The following is a 23808-nucleotide window of genomic DNA, read 5'->3' on the forward strand; positions in this document are numbered from 1 at the left end:
TGCTTGTTTGTTGTTTTCCCAAGACTGATATAGATCACATACATTTAGGGTTCCCATGGTACCTATTATATTTCAAGAAATTTCTTTGTGGTGATTAACAGCCTTTCCTTGATTTATAGAAGGCAGGACAGCTCCAGGGATGTTCATTATCACATGATTAAAACAAATTTTAAGCCTAGTGTGGCGATGCACACCTACAACCTCCTTAGGAGGAGGAAGCACAAGGATAAGGAGTTCATGGTCATCCTGACCTACATAGCGAGTTTCAGGCCAGCATGGACTACATGATGAAGCCTGCCTCAAAAATAAGCCCCCATTTTCTAACATCCACCTGGCCTGCTAGGTCGAGAGGAAGCTCAGCACCGGCAGGAGGCGCTCTAAGACAATACAGAACTATACAGCAGCGGGGATTCTACACGCCTAGTTCCTGGGAACACAAGGTGATATAAGTTCATTCAACACAGGTGCTTGTGGAGCGGAGGAACGCCACTCAACCTTTTTATGCATTTTAGACAGCCAGGGACCCACGTGACCGCGGGCCGTCTTGTGATTGGCTGGAGGAGTCTCACTCTAGGCTTTGGCGCCGAATAGGGCCCCCCCCTTGTGGACGTGACCATTGTTCCCGTATACGGGGTTAGAGTAGGTCACCCTTTCAAACGAGGCTACCCTGACTGAAACGTCCAACTCGTTCTCAGTAAATAATCAGATTAAACGTTTCCTGTCAAAAGAAATTCACATAAGGCCGCCTCCGCAGGTCGGCTTTTCCCACAAGGGAGCCGGCTTGGCCCTGACTCCCCCCACGCTCTGTGGAGATTCGAGCGTGGTCCCGCCCGCAGAGCGGGCTCCGCCTCCGCCGCCATCTTGTTTGACTGGAGGGGAGCGAGCGGAGCCGGGGAGGAGGGGTCTCGCCGGCGCCTCACCTGACCCTGCGCCCCGGCTCTTGCTGCTTTGAAACTACGCCTTCTCCCCGGCGAGGGGCACGGAGCCATGTACATCAAGCAGGTCAGGCCTGCGGGTTCCCTCCCCAACCCTTCACGGGCGCTGAGGACCGGTGTTTGAGGCGCGGGTGTCCACGGCGCGCCCCGCCGAGCCGCGGAGTGGGGGGCGGGGAGGAGCGGAACCCCGCGGTCTCTGTGCCTAGCTGCTGGCGTGCGGGCCACCCGTCAGGACGCTGGTCGGACGAGGCAGCGGAGGGGCGGGGGCGGCGCGCAGGTAGCGGTCCGGCCTTGGCGGGCGGCGGGGGCCCGGAGCGGCGGGGCGGCCTCTGCGCGAGCTGCGGGGCGTGTGCGGCGGGGCCGGGCCCTGCGTGGGCCGCGGCGTGCGGACGGGCTCCCGGCAACGGTGTGCGAAGTCACCGCGGGCCTTTCTCCGACTCTGTTTACCCGCCGAGGGAAAGGGACCCAGGTTGACGCGGGGTTGCGGCGCCTGGAGGCTGCCTTGTCGTTGACGTGTGTCAAGACGGTCTTCCCGCGCGGAATCCGCCCAGCAGATGAGCCGTTCGCAGGCATTTTGAAGGAGGCTTTCCATTGGCTGCGCGGGCTTGCAGCGCTCCTCCTCTGCCGCATCCACCGGGATGCCCTCGCTGGCCCCGGAGCCCGCAGGGATGTGGCCAGCTCCCCGCCTGCTTTTACCGGAGCACGGCAGTGTTCGCTGTGCTGTGTGGGTTCACTCTGCACAGCCCTTAATTTTGAGAGCGCCTTAACGGGTCACTAACCACAGACCTAACCCGCACGGCCTCAGCAGTGGGGACACCATAGAATGGGTTTGAGCAGGTTTTGGTCCTGCAGGTTCCAAAGCGAGATTTTCTTTCGTGAAATGGAACGTTTTGTATCTTGCATTGAATGAGAAGTAAATGCAAACGGTGTTGATGTAGAAGTCCTTCTCGCTGTGCGTGTTCTCAAGATTATCTCTTGTTTATTAGGTGATTATCCAGGGCTTTCGAAGTTACCGAGATCAAACAATTGTAGACCCCTTCAGTTCAAAGCATAATGTTATTGGTAAGTGTTCCTGGTTTAATTTGCCAGGTTTAGAATTGAAACAGATAGGTATATCCGGTCCCTACATAGGCCTAAGACAGGAATTGTCCTTGAAGATTATGTAATATGGATTTCTTCATACGAAGTTTCCTTTTTGTCTTTTGTCTGCACTGATGAATTGCTTATTAGGCAAATGTGAAGTTTAGGTAACTCGGTCAGGGGTCATTGGCTTTGGGGGCTGATGGTGTGGCTCAGTAGAAGTGTTGGCTTAGCTTGTGTGAGGCCCAGCATGGGGTGGGGTTGCCTATTTTTATATGAGAATCTTTTATGTGTGAGAGTGTGCTTTAAAAGCTTTAAGTTTGGGGCTGAAGAGGTGGCTCAGCGACTTCTCCTGCAGAGGTCCTGGGTTCGATTCCCAGCACCCACATGGAGGCTACGAACTGTCCTTAACTCCAGTTCCAGGGGAATCCGATGCCCTCCTCTGACCTCTGCGGCATTGCACAACACGGGTGCACGCACATACATTCAGGCAATACACTCATACACATGAAATAAAAATAAATTTTTTTTTAAAAAAAGCTTTAGTTTATGGTGAATGAGACTTAAGCACTTGAGCTGTTTTTGTTCATGTGCTCGCTATTGCTTTGTAAGATGATTTATTCACAGATTTTTTTTTTTTTTTTTTTTTATACACAGAAACTAGATTCTATAAACAAAACTGCATAACTTATTTTCTGTCAAAAAATTCTAATTTTAAGACCAGTGCAGAATAGCAACTGTTGTCATTTAAATGAGAAGCTGTATGTTTGAGGATAAAGAGCATATTAGTCACCATTAACAATGTTTAGTTATTAAGGATTCTTTTGATTATAATCTCCATTTTTCTGTTACTGTTGGCAAAACATTCTGCTGAATTTTTTTTTTTTTTTTGGTCTTTTTGAGACAGGATCTCTCTGTAACCCCCAAATGACTTGGAACTCTCTCTGTAGACCAAGCTGACTTTAAACTCAGAGATCAGCTTGCCTCTGCCTCCCAAGCTCTGGGATTAAAGGTGAAAGGTGTAGGGCACTTTGCCTTTTAACTTAAAAAAAAAAATGAAATTTTAATTTCCTCTTTGGAAATGGTTTTTGTTTTTGTTTTTTTTTAAGAAAGGGTTTCCCTGTAGCCCCAGCTGACCTGGAACTCACTATGCAGACCAGCTTGGCCTTAGTGTCACAGAGTTCTGCCTGTCTCTGTCTCCTAAGTGCTGGCGCCAAAAATGTGTGCCATCATGTCTGGCTATTTTTTTTTTTTAATATTTTTATTATACGTGTATGAGTGTATTGCCTGCATGTATGTGAGTGCACCTGTGTTGTGCAATGCCTGTGGAGGTTAGAAAAGGGTGTCAGATCCCCTGGAACTGGAGTTATGGAAACTGAACCCGGGTCCTCTGCAAGAACAGCCAGTAGCCAGTACTCTCAACCACTGAACCATCTCTCCAGCCCCAACTTTTTTTCTTTTTTTTGAAGACAGGGTCTCAGCATTTCATATCCTGGGATTATTACAGGAATATGCTGCCTTGATTAGCTCCATAATCATTAATAAGGAAACTGCCCTGGCTCAATAATCATTAATAAGGAAAACCTTACTTGTACTAACCTTGGTTTCCTAGAAGATGGAATAGGCAGAAGACACACTTGGTTTGTGGTCAAGTTATCTAACTTCCAGACAGATTTTTCTGGACCCACCATGCCTTGGAAGGTCAGATTGGAGAAAGTTGGAAGAGATACTTGTTTGCTGGTGCCTGCTATTCATTGGTTACAGTTTATTACATAAGGTATTTATTCCCCCATGATTTTGGAATATTTCACTCTGGAGACAAAACTCTTAAAGTAGTGACAGCTTCCTTTGGATAGTCACAGGTCTGACCTGAGCGCGAGGGCCAGAATAGGCTGAAACAATGAAAGATACCAGGAGGTAGCCAGACAGGTGAATCTGGGAGCCAGTATGAACTGGGTCTACCTCAGAACCCCACTAAGCCTGTGTGTTTCTCTTAAGTATGCCATATTAAATAAAAACAGGTTCATCTTATCACGTTAGCAATTTGTTTTCATTTTAGGATAAATTTTTTTGAGACAGGGTATTACTATGTATCTCTGGCTGGCTTGGAAGTTCCTGTATATAGGGTTGGCCTCTAACTTGTTGCAGTACTCCTCCTCTGTCTCTTGAGGGCTGAGATTGCAAGTGTGTACTACCACACAGCTCAAATAAGTACAACTTTAGCCTGTGACTTAAGTGTGTACTCACTTTGTACGACAGGGATATTCTTTTACATAGTCATTGTATGGTTATCAATTTAAACAACATTAATAGCATATTCTCCAGTTTTTACTTATTTTGATTGACTCAAATGTTTTTTTATTCCCCCCCCCCCAAGATCCAGTTTAGGATCAACTGTTGGATTTGACATCTCTTTAATCTGGAGCAACTGAACAATCTTCCTTCCCTTCCTTCCTTTCTTCCTTCCTTAATTTCTTAATTCCTTGACAATTTCATGTATGTATAGACTGAATTTTCAACTCCTATTACCCTTACCCCTTTGAAATCCTTCCCAGCAAGTTGCCACCTCTTTTTTCTGGTCCAGTCTTGTGCAGGTAATCAGCTGTAGTGAGTCCATGGGTATGGCCTTGTCAGATACTCCTTTCCAGCCTCTGGCTCTTACATGCTTCACCTCCTCTTCCATGATGTTCCCTGAGCCTTGGAAGGGATGATGCAGCTATCCCATTTAGGGCCGAACACTCCTCTGCTACTGCAAAAAGAAGCTTCTTTAATGAAGGCTGAGAGCAGCACTCATCTATGAGTGTAAAGATAAATGTTTAGAAGGCAGTTTTATACCGTGTCCATTTAGCAAAACAACAGTAGTGGGTTCTTCCCTGGGGCCTATGACCTCCCCAGCCATGGGATCTTGACAAGGTTTACAGTATCAGATTTAAGTTTGCTCCTGTGGAGTGAGTCTCTACATTGATTACCCCCATAATAGCCATGCCACTATTGTACCAGTAGGTGTATCTTGCCAGGTAGTGTGTTACTGTAGTTTACAAGGTCCATGATTGGGTTAGGACCATTGATGATTTTTTTCCCTTAGCAGCTTGCATAGTACCTTCCGGCACTTATGAAAGCTATAGGGAGTAGGAGGGAAACTTCCAGCTAAGGTATAGCTTGATTTCTCAGTGTCCTGCAACCCAAGTATGTGGTGTTTTCAGCAATATTTTTTTTTATTTTTTAATATTATTTTTATTTTGTGCGTATTGCCTGCGTGTTAAGTGTACCCATGTCATGCAGTGCCTGTGGAGGTCAGGAGAGGGCATCAGGTCCCCTGGAACTGTTATTAGCCTCTATGTGGGAGCTGGGAATTGAACCTAAGTACTCTACAAGAGCACTCAGTAGTTCTCTTAACCCCTGAGCTATCTCTCCAGTCTAGCAATACGGTTTTATGATTTAATTCTGGTGGGCCATTAATTAAATAATACGGGGAGATACTTTTTGATCTTGTGGATACTATTAATTTTTTTTTGTCTTTTTTAAAGCAGGGTCTCCCGGTAGCCCCAGCTGTCCTGGAACTCACTATGTAGACCAGGCTGGCCTTGAACTCACAGAGATCTGCCTGCCTCTGCCTCCCAAGTGCTGGGACTACAGGCATGCACCACTACGCCCGGCTATTTTTTAAATTATGTATATATATGTCTTGGTTTGCTCATGTTGAGTGCCCATGGAGGCCAGGAAGGGCATTGGCTTCTCTGGAGCTGGAGTTCAGGCAGTTACAGGATACCTGATGTGGGTGCTGGGAATTGAATTCTGGTCCTTTGGAAGAGCTGTATGCACTTTTAACTGCTGAGCCCTCTCTCCATCCCCAAATACTATTCTTTAAAAAAAAAAAATTAATTTGTAGAGTGCTTTCCCTGTGTGTATATAGTGGAGGCCAGAAGAGGGCATTGGATCTCCCTGGAACTGGAGTTAAGGATGGTGGTTAGCCCCCATGTGGGTGCTGGGAACTGAACCCCAGGTCCCCTGCAAGAGCAGCCAGTGCTCTTAACTGCTGAGCCAGCTCTCTAGCTCTCCAAATACTTTTCTTTCCTTTTTTTTTTTTTTGGTCTTTTTGAGACAGGGTCTCCCTATAGCTGCAGCTGGCCTGGAACTATGTAGACCAGGCTGGCTTTGATCTGGGACTAAAGGTGTGTGCCACCATGCCTGGCTCCAAATACTATTCTTATAAAACATTTTCCTTTAGGTTTAGCATCCATTGATAAGTTTTGTCTTTAGTTTGATAGATGTAAAAATGATGATTTTTCTGTTTTTAGTATTCTTTGCTTTTTATTTTTATCATTTGACATTTTTGTGTTTCCATATAAGCAAGAGCTCTCCTTATCTATGTTTATCTTATTTTATTGGTATAAACTGATGGGTCGTTCCTTCCACCAAAGGTAGTAATTTTGATGCTCGTATTATCCAGGATTTGACCAATGAAATCCCCTTACAACTGACTTCTGTGCTTGTTTAAACTTCAAAAAAATATTGTGTGGTGTATGTGTATGATTGTATATGCAGGTGCCAGGTGCAGGTGCACATGTCTCATAGCACACATTTGGAGATCAGAAGACAACTTTAAGGGGTTGGTTCTCTCTTTTCACTGTGGGTACCAGTAATAGAACTTGGGCCATCAGGCTTGTGTGGCAAGTGCTTTTATTTTTATCCCCTGAGCCATCTTGCTGGCCCTTCTTGTGCTTGTTTAATATGCCCCTCCAACTCCCAGTATTGAGGATTGAACCCAGGGCCTAAGACATGTTACAGGAGCCTTACTACTGAGCTTTATCCCTAACTTATTATATGCCATTAAAAAAAATTCTATTTATTATTTTTTATTTTATTTTATGTGTATGCATGTTTTGCCTGCATGTAAGTAAGTGCACCCGTGTCGTGCAATGCCCGTGGAAGACAGAAGAGGCTGTTCGATCCCCTGGAACTGGAGTTACGCACAGTTGTTAGCTGCCATACGGACAGTTATTAGCTGCCATGTGGGTGCTGGGATTCGAAACCGGGTCTTCTGCAAGAACAGCCAGTGCTCTTAACCACTGAGCCGTCTCTCCAGCTCCCTTATATGCCATTTTTAAAAGCACTGTCTTTCTGGCATAACCTACTAGGTCTGTAGGATTTACTTTGTATTAAAGGTTGCATCTTTGGAGCTCTTTGGCTCAGGTTGTTTTGGTTAATATTGAGAGAGATTAACACGTTCATGATGCCAGCACCAGGAATTTCACTAGTCAAATTGATTAAAAGCATTTGTTGCCAGGCATAGTGGCACATGCCTTTAATCCTAACATTTGGGAGGCAGAGGCAGGCCGATCTCTGAGTTCAAGGTCACCCTGGTCTACATAGCAAGTTGCAGGCCAGCCAGAGTTGCATAGTGCGAACCTGTCTCAGAGTGGGGAAAAAATCTGAAAACTGTGGAATTGCTTATTTAAAAAAAATGTGGGCCCCATGTCTGGTGGCTCACAACCACCTGTAGCTCCAGCTCCAAGAGGTCCAATGACCTCTTCGGGACTCCACCAGCACCTGTATGCATATGTGCATGTGTGTGTGCGCGCATGTACACACACAGGTGCATACGCACAGTTAAGAATGAATAAATCTTTTTTTTTAAAGTGCCTTATATGGGGCTGGAGCAATGACTCAGTGATTAAGAGCACTGGTTGCTCTTGAAGAGGACCTGGGTTTGGTTCCTGGCACCTGACAACTGTCTATAACTCCAGTTCCAGGGGGTCCAATTCTGTCTTCTGACCTCCACACGCACTGCACACACGGGTGTACTGACATACATACAGACAAAACACTCATACATTTAAAAATAAATTTTAAAAAACGCCTTATTCTTTCGTAGTTCCATGAGACATTCATATATATATGAATATATAGGGTTGATTATAAATGGTTTAGTATGACAGTGTTTGGGAATTTAAATGGCTTAAGCATTTTAGAATGTTAATATGTGACTCTAAACTGCTAAAAATAGTATATATAATTTAAATAGAATCTTTCATCCATCGTTATAAATTATGTGTGCCATATAACAATATTTAGTTACTCCTATTTTAAACTATTGGGAAAGAGCAAAAGAATCAATAAAATTATCTTTGCTTAAAAAGAAAAACGGCTCTCTAGGGGCTAGGGAGGTGACTCAGTACATAAGTGCTTGCTGTGCAAACAGGAAAACCTGAATTTGGATTCCCAGTATCCCCACAAAATTGGGGCATGGCAGTATGTGTGTATAACCCTAACACTAGGGGGGAGACAAGTGGATTATAGACACTTACTGACCAGCAAGCTTAGTTGAAATGGTGAGCTGTAGGCTCAGTAACAAAAAAGACACCCAGTGTTACTGACCTTTGGTCTGAACATATGCATTCATGGGTGTACACACCTACAACACTTGTTTACACAAACACATATGACACAAAATTAAGAACAAAAACTGTCTGAAGCCAGGTGTGGTGCATACCCATAACTTCAACACTTGGGAAGCAGAGGCAGTAGGATTAACATAAGTTTGAGGCTAATCTTGACTAGATAGTACCAGGCTAACCAGGGCTAAGTATTTAAGACTGTCTCAAAACAGAACAAACACTATCTGAAATCTATACAAAAATTAAATTAATTAGGTAATTACAACTTTCTATTGGTTTCTTTGACTCACTGCTGATTATAGTTTCAATATTGAGGTATTATATTAAAAACTGCTTTAAAATTTTTTAATTGATTAAAAAAATTTAAATTTACTGTTCTTTGTATGAATAACCTGTTCTTTTTGAAATTTTATAGTGGGCAGAAATGGATCTGGAAAAAGTAACTTTTTTTATGGTAGGTATTGATTTTTGAATATAATATATGTTAAGACTGGTTTAAGGTAGTTTATTAAAATCATTGGTTTTCTAAGATTATGTCTGTATGAAATCTAAGAAATACTTCATACATGGTTGTAGTGTAGTGTATAGGGTTCAGAATATTGAGATCCAAATTATTTGTCTTTAGTCTGATTTTGTGAGACAGCAGAAACACTTTCTCAAATTATCCTTTTTACTCTAAAAATGGAGGCTTTTTAATAGTGGATTGAGAAAGGATGGATCAATATAAAAAATGCTGTTACCTGTTCGATGTTAATATGTTTGTTAATATGGTCAGTAAGAGCTTTGAAAATTTTCTCTAAAAAAAATGTGTTTAATAGGCCTCTCAAGTTCTTCAAGGAGGAAAAAAAATCAACAGAATTAGACTGGATAAGGAGAGGTTAAATTTTTTAAATTCTTAGTTGGCTAGTGCTTGAGAAAAAAGGGTTTAGTAAGAGTAAGGTTGTATCCCTTCTCTGCATGTATATCTAAAGGATATTGTATCCTCTGACCTATAATGGTTGTAATCTGGTGATGGTCAGAGAGCAGATTGAAATAAAAGTGTGTTTTTCAGAATTCCAGGGGAATGAGTTTGAATCCACCCGTTCCAGGTGTTTATGAGAGACAAGTAATCTCTGTCCCAAGCAGACACATTAGTACATGAGTACTCTCCTCCCTCATGTTCTCCTACAGACTCTGTATTCAGAGATCTCTTGACTGAACCTAGACCAGGATAGCTGAATAGAGTTCCACATCTTGGGCATAGTGGTTCATCCAGTAAGATATTCTGTGTGGAATGTAGGGGATAGTTTCTTCCAGAGATAGGGTAGTAAAAGCAGTGAGTGCAGTAGAAGTTGGGAATTTGAAATAGTCCCTGTATTTCCTTAGATTTGAGAAATTTATTACACTGCAAAAATATATCAGCTATGATGCCATTAGGCAATAGAATTTTTTCAGTTCATTAAAAACAACCTTATGGGGCCACAGTTCTATATTTGTTGTGCAGTACATAACTTTATGGTTATTGGCCTAATGAATCAGTATCATACTTTGATTGGGGGTAGACCTATTTTACTTCTGCTTATCACTCTGTTATTTTTTGGGGGGGATATCTGGATGTTTTCTCCTTTTACTTTATCTGTTTCAGTGAAAACAATATTTTTGTTATATCATTCTTTTTACTTGATTAGTCTGGTATGTTGGAAAATTTTCTGCATTTGTTTTTGTGTATATGAAACAAGTAGTTTATCTGCATTGTTCATTACCTGATAAACTGTATTAAGATTTGAGTTATTAATAAGAAATGAATCCTCTTTTGGAATATACTGATAGTTCTATTTTTGTTTCTAGCAATTCAGTTTGTTCTCAGTGATGAATTTAGTCATCTTCGCCCAGAGCAGCGATTGGCTTTGTTGCATGTGAGTGGGACTACTTTTAAGACACTGTGTATTTTTAAACATACATTGTTAATCTTGCTTTAAAAATTACTGGGGGTGGAGGCTCACCCCTGTAAATCTCAGCACTTGGGAAGCTGATAAAGGAAGATTTGGCTTCAGATTGAAGCCAGCCAGGACCTACATAGTTCTAGGCCAGGATGAACTACAAGTGAGAGCCTGTCTCAAAGAAAGTTCAAGTTTCAGATCCTTTGTGAACATGATGTAGTCTTAACCCCTTATATGTGGTATTCTACTGTGAAATTTAGCATACTATATCAGTGTCAGATAGAGGTCTAATAATAATAATTTGAATAAAGTTGTAGGGTTTGCTTATAAGTGTCTTCCATATGGAATTTTTTTTGTTTTTTATTTCTAAAATTATCATTTGAGAGAGAGAGAGAGAATATGAATGTGGGTACATGTACCAAGGTGCATGTATTAAGGTTGAAGGACAACTTTTGGGAGTTTTCTCCTTCCACTGTGGGTTCTTAGGAATAAATGTAGGTCATCAGACTTGGATGACAAACACTTTTTTAAAATTTACTGAGCCTTCTTCTTGCTAGCCCCTGTTTTAGGTTTCTTTTTTTTTTTTGGTTTTTGTGAGACAGGGTCTCCCTGTAGCTCCAGCTGTCCTTGAACTCACTATGTAGACCAGGCTGGCCTTGAATTCACTGAGATCCACCTGCCTCTGCCTCCTGAGTGCTGGGATTAAAGGTGTGCGCCACCATGCCGGGCTGTTTTAGGTATTTTAAGACAGGGTTTCACTTTGTAGCCCAGGCTACCCTAGAACTCACTATTTTTATAGATATGTATCCCTGGTTGTCGGTAAGTGCATCACATGTGTGCATGTTTTCTCAGAGGCTAGAAGAAGGCATTGGTTTCCCTGGAGCTACAGGTTGTAAGCTATTTGATGTGGGGTCCTCTGTAAGAGCAGTCAGTGCTCTTAACTGCTGAGCCATTGCTCCAGCTCCCAATCATCATTTTTCCCCTCTCTGAATTCGTACCCCAGTAATCAATATTGTTGCTGTATAAGACAGTTTTTAAGCTTCTCAAATTGGCATTAAAAGAATCACATAGGTATCATATTCTCTTTGTGTGTGTGGGGGTGTAGGGGTGTATGTTTGTAGGGGCTGTGCAGGTTAAGGCCAGGTGTCGTCTTCTGTCACTACCTGATTTTTTGAGATGGTCTCTCAATGAACTTGAAGCTCATTGATTTGATTCGCTTAGGCTGGCTGGCCAACCAGTGAGCCCCTGGGTATCTGTCCCTGTTGCTGATTTTTTTTCCTTCCCCGCTAAGCACTGGGATTACAGACATAGTGGTTGTGCCTGCCTTTTACATGGTTGCTGGGGATCCAAACTCAAGATCTTCATACTTGCCTGGCTAGCACTTTACTGACTGAGTCATCTCCCCATCCCTGGTATCATTCTTCATTATGCTGAATCACTACATACTTTCTAGAATCTGTACAATTATCTGGACTTGGTATGTAGCTGTGTCATAGATTGGTATTAATATGATACATGTTAGATGTATTTTTGTAACAGATTTAAAATATGCAGTGCCTCAAGTGTTTAAAAAAGCCCATTTCCAGTAAGAACAGCCAGTGCTCTTAATTGCTGAGCCACCTCTCTAGCCCCTATTTATTTGAAACAGGATCTCACTGTGTAACCTAGGCTGGCCTTGCTCAACTCAGTGTCAGTCCTGCCTTAGCCTCTCAGGTACTGAGATACTGAGATTACAGGTGTGCACCACTATGCCTGGCTATTCTGGACTTTAAAAAGCATTTAAAGAGTATGAAAATACCACTTAAATTACAAATGTCTCATTGTTCCATGTTTCAGGAGGGTACAGGTCCTCGTGTTATTTCTGCTTTTGTGGAAATCATTTTTGACAATTCAGACAACCGGTTACCAGTAAGTGACATTTATTCATTTTAGTATTGTTGAGAATTTTATTGCTGTAGCTAATTCTTTCAAGTTTAAAATGATAGCCATTCACAGCCTGCCTTTACAATTTTTAGCTCATGCTAAAATATGTAGTTTACTGATTTTGTCTTTAAATTGTAATGACCATTATGGTAAACAACAAATGGAATTATGTAAGCAGTTGTAAAAAGGAAAAAAAAAGTCTTAAATATTCATAGTATCATTTTTAGTGAGGTAATTGAAATTCTAAAATAGTCATGATCAAGGACTTAAAATGAACTTTCCTAAAAAGTTTCTACCATCTTTTGGCTTTTTTTTTTTTTTTTTCCTTAGATTGATAAAGAGGAAGTTTCACTTCGAAGAGTTATTGGTGCCAAAAAAGATCAGTATTTCCTAGATAAGAAGATGGTCACGTAAGGATTTTTCTTTACATTTATAGTTTCTTTGCAGAGGCATAAATATATTCTTACCTAAGGTGTACTTTGCTAATATTCAACAAACCAGCACCTGCAATATGAACATGGTAGTCAAATTTTCTCTAGGCTAGTACAAGAGGTGGCTCAATTTCTAATCTGTAGTTTCTAAGCTGTTTAACCCAGGAGCTGGTTCGCATATTTGCTTATTGTTAGGTGCTTTAAAATTATATTTATCTGAAAATAATTTCATTGTTTATCAACAGGAAAAATGATGTGATGAACCTCCTTGAAAGTGCTGGGTTTTCACGAAGCAATCCTTATTATATTGTTAAGCAAGGAAAGGTAAAACAATTGTCCTTCTTTAAATTGTTTTTTTATTATATGTGTATGTGAGTTTGCCTGTGTTTAGGTAAGTGCACCCGTGTCATGCAATGCCCACGGAGGATAGAAAAGACTGTTGGATCCCCTGGAACTGGAGTTACAGTTGTTAGCTGCCATGTGGGTGCTGCCATTTGAACCCAGGACTTCTGCAAGAACAGTGTTCTCAACTGCTGAGCCATCTCTCCAGCCCCCCATTGTCCTTTTTTAATAGAAAAATTTTTCTAGTGTAGTCTTCCCTGAATTATTGGTGAATTTGATTTATTGGTTCTAATTGTTAAGTGGAAGCAAAAAACTGGCCATTGTTTATTGTATTTGTTAATTTGTTTTGTATTGAAGTTATTTTACATACCATAAAGTACTGAATACATTCATTGTATATTTTAGAGGAAGAATGTCAGCAGATTGAGTCTTATTTTCTTAGTGACCTTTATTACCTAATGAGATGCAGTTTTATTAGAAGACGTTGTAGGCTTTGTGGAAGTTAGAGACTGTACCTAAGAATATTATAAGTTCTATAGAAGTCCCATTTGACAAAATTACTTTCTTTTCTTTCTTTTTTTTTTGGTCTTTTTGAGACAGGGCCTTCCTACAGCCCCAGCTGACCTGGAACTCACTATGTAGACCAGGCTGGCCTTGAACCCACAGAGATCCACCTGCCTCTGCCTCCGCCTCCGAGTGCTGAGATTAAAGGTATGCGCCACCCACACCTGGCTGACAAAATTACTTTCTAAAAGTAGTTAATAATCCATTTAGTTTGTCACAGACTTAAAATGTTAAAAATCTTACATTGTCAGAAATGTGCCATAATGCTACACATTATTTTCCCTCCAAGAAATTTTAGCTGATTATTCTGCTTCCTCATTTAATTTTCATGTATATCAAACATAACTTGTCTGAAAATTTACCCTTCAATAAATATTTTTGTTTATGGATTTTTTTCCCTAGGGAACTGGTCTATGTATGTAATATTTTATTGTTGTTTGTGGGGGGTGTTTTGTTGTTTTTTTTTTAGACTGGGTCTCACTATAGCCTCCCAACTGCTGGGACTAAAGGCGAGCATGCCAGGCCCTGGGTATGTTCTTTCCATAGGTTATAGTTTCTTAGTTCAGAGCAGTTCTTTATTATGTAAAAGTGGGAGAATTGGTTGGATGGGTGTGGTGGTACATGCCTTCAAACCTAGCACTCTGTTGACAGAAACAGGTAGATCTCTGAGTTTGAGGCCAGCTTGGTCTATATAGTGAGTCTAGGACAGCTGGAGTTACAGAGACCTTATCTCAACAAAACAAAAAAGATGTGAAAATAACTGTCATTTTAATTTCTTTAATGCAATGGTATAGCATTTTGACTTTCGGTCATTAAGTTGTATGCCACTTAAGTTGTACCAGTGTCTAGATATTAAAGTATACTGTTCTTGCCATATTTTTTTAATTGAGAAATATTTTTATTTATTATTTTTATGTATATGAGTGTTTTGCCTGCATGTAAGTGCACAATGTGCCTGCAGGGGTTCTGAAGAGGGCTTTGGATCCCTTGAAACTGGAGTTATGGACAGCTGTTAGCTGCCATGTGGGTGCTGGGAATCGAACACAGGTTGTCTGGAAGAACAAGTGTTCTTAACTGCTTAGCCCATCTCTTCATCTCTTTTTTCAATATTGAAAAAATATTTTTTATTATTATGTATGAGAGTATATGCATAATATGTGGATGTGGATGTGGGTGCATAAGCCACAGTGTGTATGAGACCAGAGTGCAACTTTGGAGTCCATCTTCCTTCCAGCTTTTTTGGAGAGATGGCTCAGAGGTTAAGAGCACTGGTTGCTCTTGCAGAGGACCTGGGTTGAGATCCCACCACCCACATGGTAACTAATAACAGTCTCTAGCTCCAGTTCCAGGGGATCTAACACTTTCTTCTGACCTCCATGGACATTGCACAATATAGGTACACTTACATACAGGGCAGGCAATACACTCATACACATAAAATAAAAATAATAAATAAGAAAATAATTTTTAAAGACTTTTTTGAGACATGGCTTCCCTGTAGCCTCAGGCTGGTGACCTGGAGCTCACAATGTAGACCATGCTGGCTTTGAACTCACAGAGATCCACCTGCCTCTGCCTTCCAAGTGCTGGGACTAAAGGCATGTGCCACCAGGCCTGGCATGAAGCTTATCTTTAAAAAGCCTTATTATATTGACTAAGAAAATAATGGTGCAGTAGGACACACTTTCATTTATGAGATAGTGTTACTCATAAGAGACTAGTGGTAAGTAAAGGAGATATAGAAATGTTAGTATAGGGGATAGAGAGATAGCTCAGTTGGTAAATAGTGCCTGCCATGGAAGAGAAGACCTGTGTTTGATGATCCCCAGCACCCATGTAAAAAGTCAGGTATAGTAGTGCATGCTTGTAATCCAATCAATGGAGAGGTGAAGATCCCGGGGTTTCTGGTAAGGCCAGCCTCACTTAGTCTCAAAAAAAACAAGGTGAATAAATCTTATAGAATAGAACCCAAAGTTGACCTCTGACTCCCACAAGTATGTGCACATACATGCAACTGCATATAGACAAAAAGAAATGTTAGCATATTTACTATATATAAATTATTGGTTAAATCATAATCTCCTGAAAGCTTTGCATACCTGAAAAACACCTTCCAGAGATTGTTCAGTGGTTAAGAGCACTGTCTGCTCTTGCAGAAGATTTGGGTTCTGTTCCTAGCACCCACATGGTGGCTGACAACTGTCAGTAACTCCAGTTCCAGGGGATCCGATGCCCTCTTTTACCTCCTCGGGCATTGCATGACATGGGTGCACTTATGTACATGCAGACAATACACTCATACACATAAAATAAAAATATTTTTAAAAATCCTTCTAGAACCAAGCACAATGGTGCACTGTAATCCCAGCACTCGCAGAAGCAGGATTGCAAATTTGAGGCCACTTTTGAACTGCGTAGTGAGACCTTGTCTCAATAAACAGAAGAATAATTTTAAAAACCTTAAGAAGTAGTCAATAGTTATTATTTTTTTCAAAAATTTTAGATCAATCAGATGGCAACAGCACCGGATTCTCAGAGATTAAAGCTGTTGAGAGAAGTAGCTGGTACTAGAGTGTATGATGAACGGAAAGAAGAGAGCATCTCCTTAATGAAGGAAACAGGTAACAAGTCATGCTGCCCCAGTTTTGAAGAATATTTTCTCATTGTGTTACAATAGTTAAGAAGAGTTATCTGCTCTCAGAAATACAGTGTATGTTAAATTTACTGCATACTGAATGGAGAAAAAACAGTTTTAGGCAGTTAAAGGTTTGATGTTTTCAGTAATTCATCTGAATAAAGAAAGTACTGTTAGATAATTGGGCCTTTGCAAATCAACTATTTTTGACTAGCTTCATTGTTAGTGAGAATGATAAGTTGAATGCTTTTCCCTCCAGATGTTGGAGTATCAGTAGTAAGTTCTGTATTGCTCAGAAGCAAGTAGATATAAAACTTTTTGCTTGGAAACTTTACTAGTACATTTACTTTGGAAACCCTACTTTGCTTTTCAAGTGCTATATCATATCATAGCTTAGAGTCATAGGTTCAAAGTCCAATAAACTGGTAAGACTTTAGACTTGATCTCTCTGATCCAGAACTTCCCCATTTGCAAAGTCCTGTTTTGTGGATTATGGCAAGTAGAGGAACAAAGTAATGACTGGAATATAGTAGGTATTTGTTATATGGTAGCTATGTGTAATGCCCTTATTAACAAAAATTGAGTATTGATAATGCCAGTGATGCTAAATTTTTTCTCTCATGCTGTGGGAAGGCACATGGATGTCATAAGAAAGCATAAACTGAAGCCCTTTGCCACATGTAGGAATCATTGTTACCAACTTTAAATTTGTTCTCCAATACTTTTCATTATAAAAGCATCTTGATTGCCATTTTAACATCTTAGATGTGGTTGCTACATGTTATCAAAGAAATAATGTTACAGTTCTAAATGGTAATTTTAATTCATGGTATATTTGAGAAATAATAGTATATGAAAATTGTATTCAACACCACCCTCTCTCCCCATTTTTTTTTAAAGAGGGCAAACGTGAAAAAATCAATGAGTTGTTAAAATACATTGAAGAGAGATTACATACTTTAGAGGAAGAAAAGGAAGAACTAGCTCAGTATCAGAAGTGGGATAAAATGAGACGAGCCCTGGAATATACCATTTATAATCAGGAGCTTAATGAGACTCGTGCTAAACTTGATGAGGTAAAATACTTAACTTTGACAATTAGGTTAATTTTATTTTATGAATATATTAAATTCTGCATAGTTACACTTTGCAGTGATCTTTAAAAAAAATTTGTGAAAGTTTTATTTTTATGTGTATAAGTGTTTCGCCTGCATGTACATGTAAATACACCACGTGTGTGCAGTGCCCAAGGAGGCCCGGAGAGGGTGTCATATCCTCTGGAACTGGAGTAACAGATGGTTGTTAGTTAGCTGCTGTGTGGGTGCTGGGAACTGAACCTGGGTCCTCTGGAAGGGCAGCTAGTACTTTTAACCTTTGAGCCATCTCTCCAGTCCTACTTTTCAGTGATTTTAAGTAGAAACATAAGAATTAAAAACTTGTGTCTTTGTGTATTTTGATATACTTTCATTGTGTAACCCAGGCTAGCCTTGACTAGTGTTGAATTATAGGAATTGGTCACAACACCTGGCTAACAGTTTAATAAATTCATCAGTTACTAATTTTTTACTTTTAATTTACTGGAAAAATAATGCATAGTTATTTTTTTACTCTAATTGTATCTGAAATACAGTAAAATGGTAATGTAAGACCAGATATTTTCTTGGATTTTTAGAATGTATTTTGTAAAATACTATTGGTGATGTACAAAAAAATTGTTTTAGGTAATTCTTCTTGAGTTTTGTATTTAAATAAAGTCTCTCTTTTTTTTTTTTTTTTTTTTTAAAAATCCTAATGAGTTTATTGGGCTTGCTAACAGAGCACAGAGTGGGGGTTTATTTACAGAAGAGTGCCACCCCCCTCCAATTACAGCTGCACAGGAATGTCCACACTCAAATATAAAGGTCTCCCTATTTAGACTGGGCTGGATCTCCTAGAGATCCACCTACCTCTGCCTTCCCAGTGCTGGGATTAAAGGCATATGCCATCACAATTGGCTTTTCTTTGCACATTTTTAAGTGATTACTATTTAGTTTATTTTAGCAGTTACAAAAACAGTTTTATTACTGTATGCTATGAAATGGTTGGAAATGGTAGCTTGTTTTGTTTTTCAGCTCTCTGCTAAGCGAGAAACAAGTGGAGAAAAATCCAGACAATTGAGAGATGCCCAGCAGGATGCAAGAGATAAAATGGAGGTAAGATTACGATTATAAATATGGTCCAGGTTTATTTGTATATCAGTAATAGCAACCTTTTTAAAGATTTATTTTTGTTATATGAGTGTTTTGCCCATATGTATGTATGTACACCATATGTGTGTGCTGTGCCCACAGAGGCCTGAAACTGGAGTTACAGTAGCTGATTGAGAGCTGCCAGATGTGGGTGCTGGGAACCAAGCCTGGTCCTCTACAGGAGCAGCAAGTGCTCTTAACCACTGAGACATCACTCCAGCATCAGGCAAACTTTTTTGAATCAGAATTATGGGATGGTAACTACAAGGGGGAGTCATACAGATTGGAAAAAAGTTGTTTTAAAAGTTTTAAGTGTGGGCTGGAGAGATGGCTCAGTAGTTAAGAACACTGGCTACTCTTCCAGAGGACCCAGGTTCAATTCCCAGCACCCACATGGCAGCTAACAATAGTCTAAAACTCCAGTTCTAGGGGAATCCAACACCCTCTTCTGACCTCTGCAGGCACTGGGTGCACTTACATATACGCAGACAATGTACTCATACACATAAAATAAAAAATAAATAATTAAAAAAGTTTTAAGTGTGCTGGTCATGGTGGTGTACGCCTTTAATACCAGCACTCGGGAGGCAGAGGTAAGCAGATCTCTGTGAGTTTGAGTCTAGCCAGGCCTACATAATGAGTTCCAGGCCAGTTGGGGCTACAGGGGAGACCCTGTCTCAAAATACCCCCCCCCCCAAAAAAAAAGGTTTAAGTGAAAGGAAAAGGAACCAGCAGGATGGCTCAGTAGATAAAGGTACTTTCTATGCAAGCCTGGAAACCTGAGTTGTATTCCTGGAACCCATGTAAAGGCAGAAGGAGAGAACCAGCTCCACCACGCTGTCCTCTGACTTCCACATGTACACGTACACGATAGCATGTGTGTGAGCCCCCTCCTCCCCATCATGCACACATACAAATAAATTTTTTTTAAAGGAAAGAAAAGGCAGGATTAGTGGTGTCACAGTTCTTCTGTTGAACTTCTTTGTTTGACTTGTTTCTTTTGAATAGGATATTGAACGCCAGGTTAGAGAATTGAAAACAAAAATTTCAGCTATGAAAGAAGAAAAAGAACAGCTCAGTGCTGAAAGACAAGAGCAGATTAAGCAAAGGACTAAGTTGGAGCTTAAAGCCAAGGATTTACAAGATGAGTTGGCAGGCAATAGTGAACAGCGGGTAAGTGGAATGCAAAACTGAAAGACAGTTTTGAGGTGAGTCAAAACTGATGGATGCATGCTTCAGAGTTTGCCATATTTGATTCATACTAAAGTAACAACTTAGTGCTTTTTTAAAATTACATTAGTAGTTTTATTGTAGGATTGAGCAATTTTTAATGAGTTATTTTCACGAGAAAACATTTTGCCTTGAATGTATAAAGTAAGCAGATTGCATTTTTACTTGCTTTATTTACAGAAACGTTTATTAAAAGAGAGGCAGAAGCTGCTTGAAAAAATAGAAGAAAAGCAGAAAGAACTGGCAGAAACAGAACCAAAATTCAACAGTGTAAAAGAAAAAGAAGAGCGAGGAATTGCTAGGTCTGGATATTTTCACCAACACTTGCTACATAGTTCTGTTGTTACCAGCAATCTCTGGGTGTTTCTGGGTACTTGGTGCAGTGTTCAAAGAATTGGAAAAAATGCACACAGAAAAAATAAACAAGTTTTATTAAGAGCAAAGCGAAAATTATGTTTGAGTAGAAACAGGCAGTTATCAAGAGGTTGCTAAGGGGAGTAACTTCTATTGCTTGAAGTGGGGTGTACGAGCAGCTCGGTGCAGGTGGGGGTCCCAGGTTGTCAATAGATTGCTAGGTGCATTGTTAAAAGGATGTGTGCATAGCCCAAGCCAAGTGGAGTCCAAACTTAATAAGCTTTTCCTCTCTGTCTGCTTGAGTCCCTCTACAGAACCTACATAGCTGTGAGTTAAGAGGGTATTAGCACAGTAAGGGCAAAAATCTTATGCCTGTTTCAGATAGTCAGTGTTAACTACTGTGGGCCACATAGTTTTTGTTTATTTTGTTTTCTTGAGATCAGGTCTTGCTTTTTAGCCCAGGCTGGTCTCTAACTTGAAGTCCTCCTGTGTCAGCATACCAGGATTTATAGGCATTTGCCACCAGGCCATGGTCATGTGCTTTTGTACATGCTGCTTGTATTACTACTACTCAAAAGCCCTAGGAGACTTGACATTATGTCCACTTTTATTGTTGTGTGTGTTCATATCTATTGCGTGGTCATGTCACGGAGGGTATGGAGGTCAGAGAACGACTTGAAGGAGTTGTAGTTTTCTCCTTCCACCATGTGGGTTGTAGGGATCAAACTCAGGTTGTCCGGCTTGGCAATTAAGCACCTGCCCACTGAGCCATCTTATTGGTCCCTGTGTTCACTTTAAGTTAAAAAGTTTGAGGTTCTGAGAGATTCTGTGTTTGAGATGGGGTCTCATGTTTAGCTCAAAATAACTTTGAACTCTTCTCCTCCTGACCCCACCTCCCCAGTGCCACTATACCCAGTTTTCATACTGTGCTGGAGATAAACCCAGGGTTTGCATGCTAGGCAAGCACTCTACCAAATGAGCTATAACTCAGCTTTCTTCTCAGAGGCTAAGTAACCTGAGATGGCAATTAAATGTTGGACTTACTATTTGTTAATTTTTGAAACCCGAACAACATTTTTTTGAGGGTGGAGGTGTGACTAGGATCTCCTGTAGCCTGAGACTGGCCTTGAATTCTTGATCCTCCTGTCTTATCCTCAAGTTTGGCTGGGATTGCAAGGCATGTACTATCATGCCCAGATCTAAATAACATCCCTTTGTTTCACACTGCAACTTTATTTTTGAACTTCTAAACATTTTAGTATCCATCTAGATTTCACTTTTATGTGATTTAGTATGTTTCTTTTTTTTTTTCCCTTGAATGCTTGACGGGTACTTTTCTGCTTTTCTGTTGAACCATGCCCCACCTAGCTATAGTACATTTTTATATCACTTATATTTATTTTGGTGAATAGCCTGTTTATATCTTTTGCCTATGTCTAATGATTTTTGCTTCTTATTTTATAGGAATATTTTATGTAATCAGGGCATTTATATTCTAAATGTTAAAAGTATCTTATCTTTTAGTGCTAGTTATTGAAAGGCGTTGAAAGTGTTTATGTATTAGTTAAGTATAGTTGGAGCATGTTTGAAAGTTCCTGAGAAGGGGTACTCGAATTGTCTAGATTTAGTTATGAGTTCAGACCTTGGGTAAACACTGAATCTGTCTGAAATCCTTAGCAAATGGATTATTCTACTTTACTTTGATTTCAAAGTGAAGTTTATGTTATATAAGACTAGCTATTCCAAGGAGCTTTATTTAGCAATTACTTTTTAATAATTACTTCTCTTTTATTTATTTAATTTCATTTTATTGTGAGGTGTGAGTGTGTCACCCACAGTGCACATGTGGAGGTCAGAGGATAACTTGCAAGACTCTTTACTCTTTTCATCATTTAAGTCCCTGGGATCTAACTCAGGTCATCTGGCTTGGGGCAAGAACCTTTACCCTCTAAGCCATCTAACTGGCGCTCACTTCCTTTTCTAATGTTTTCTTTTTTCTAATGAAATTTTTACAAGGATAGTTTCCATACAATTGATACTGATTGCATTTAGACTTATTTCTTGTTCTCATCTATCTTCTGTAGATTGGCTCAAGCTACCCAGGAAAGAACGGATCTTTATGCAAAGCAGGGTCGAGGAAGCCAGTTCACATCAAAAGAAGAAAGGGATAAGTGGATTAAAAAGGAACTGAAGTCTTTAGATCAGGCTATTAATGACAAGAAAAGACAAATTGCTGCTATACATAAGGATTTGGAGGATACTGAGGCAAATAAAGAGAAAAATTTGGAGCAATATAATGTAAGAACTTCTTTATTTGGTCTTTGATTTGTTGTTGTTTGAAACAGTCTCATTCTATAGTCCAGGCTAGTCTGTAATTCACTAAGTAGCCTAAGCTGACCTTAAACTCAAAGCAGTCCTCCCTCAACCTCTCAAGTGGTGATATTATAGGTGTGAGCTCCCATGTTGGCTGTAAGAACTTTTATAACAACTTTGTGAAAATCTTAGATGAGATAAGCATATAGCTTTATCTGCTTTTTTAAAATTTTTATTTATTATTTTTATTTTTATTTTAATGTGTATGCATGTATTGCCTGCATGTAGGAAAGTGCACCGTGTTGTGAAATGCCCGTGGAGGTCAGAAGAGGCTGTCCAGGTCCCCTGGGACTGGAGTTACGGACAATTATTAGCTGCCATGTGGGTGCTGGGATTTGAACCCAGGTCTTCTGCAAAAACAACCAGTGTTCTTAACCGCTGAGCGCTCTAGCCCCTTTATCTGCTTTTTAATTTTTTTTTTATTTTTTGGTCTTTTTGAAGCAGGGTCTTCCTGTGACCCCAGCTGTCCTGGAACTCACTGTGTAGACCAGGCTGGCCTCGAACTCAAAGAGATCTGCCTGCCTCTGCTTCCCAAGTGCTGGGACTACAGGCGTGTGCCACCATGCCTAATGCTTTTTTATTTTTAAGCAAGTTCGCTTGCTATTCTTATGCAAATCAGGTACTTAGAAAAGGCCAGCACAATTTATCACACAATATTCTTTTTATTTTTTTATTACATTTTATTTATATGTATTTTGTTTATATGTACATGTGTGCATGCATGCCATGATGTGTGGGTAGAGGTCAGAGGACTAGATTCTTCTCTTCTACCATGTGAATCCTGAGGCTCAAACTTAGGTTTGGCAGCAGGTACCTTTACCTGCTAAGCCATCTCACTGGTCTCTTTAAAAGATTCTTAGTCTGTCAGTCAGTTTTCATATAGATTAAATATATTTTAAATATGTTTTCACAAATTGATAGTGTGTACATAATCTGCTTTTAATTTTAACCTGGTAAACAAGGCTAAAATAGCATTATAGTTAACTTTATAAATTTTCCATTTTTTCTAACAATTTTCTGTCAACTTAATTTTTAAATATTTTATTTATTTTTAGATATATTTTTATTATTTATGTGTATGCATATGTGTCTGTGTGTGGGTATGTGCACATTTGTGTGGTTGCCTGTGCAGACCAGATAAGGGCCTTGGATCCCCTGGAGCTGGAATTTATAGGTGGTTGTGAACCACCTGGTGTGGGTGCTGGGAACTGAACTCAGGTCCTCTGGAAGAACAGCAAGTCCTCTTAACTGTAAGCCATCTCTCCAGCCTTTGTTATTGGCTTTCAAAAACATAAAAAAAACCATAAAATCTTAAAATAGTATATATGGATGTATGTAAACACATGTATTTATATGTGCCTTAAGCCTGTTTCTTTAAAATATTAAGTGCTATATA

The 23808-nt window shown here is 40.1% G+C and overlaps 1 protein-coding gene across 1 annotated transcript in view; it reads left to right on the forward strand.

Moving 5' to 3' along the window:
• The first annotated feature begins 846 nt into the window (after positions 1-846).
• The window catches only part of Smc3 (structural maintenance of chromosomes 3), a 43674-nt gene continuing 20712 nt past the window's right edge, over positions 847-23808 (forward strand). Inside the window, 13 exon segments of the mRNA XM_017800273.2 lie at positions 847-1002; positions 1922-1997; positions 8829-8867; positions 10241-10308; positions 12169-12240; positions 12586-12665; positions 12932-13010; positions 16096-16213; positions 17128-17303; positions 18339-18419; positions 19464-19628; positions 19866-19987; positions 22124-22337. Of these exon segments, the coding sequence (XP_017655762.1) occupies positions 988-1002; positions 1922-1997; positions 8829-8867; positions 10241-10308; positions 12169-12240; positions 12586-12665; positions 12932-13010; positions 16096-16213; positions 17128-17303; positions 18339-18419; positions 19464-19628; positions 19866-19987; positions 22124-22337 (1305 nt within the window). The 5' untranslated portion in view covers positions 847-987.

This window comes from Nannospalax galili, unplaced genomic scaffold (genome assembly GCF_000622305.1).
Source record: "Nannospalax galili isolate Female #2095 unplaced genomic scaffold, S.galili_v1.0 scaffold601, whole genome shotgun sequence".
Classification (NCBI taxonomy): Eukaryota; Metazoa; Chordata; class Mammalia; order Rodentia; family Spalacidae; genus Nannospalax; species Nannospalax galili.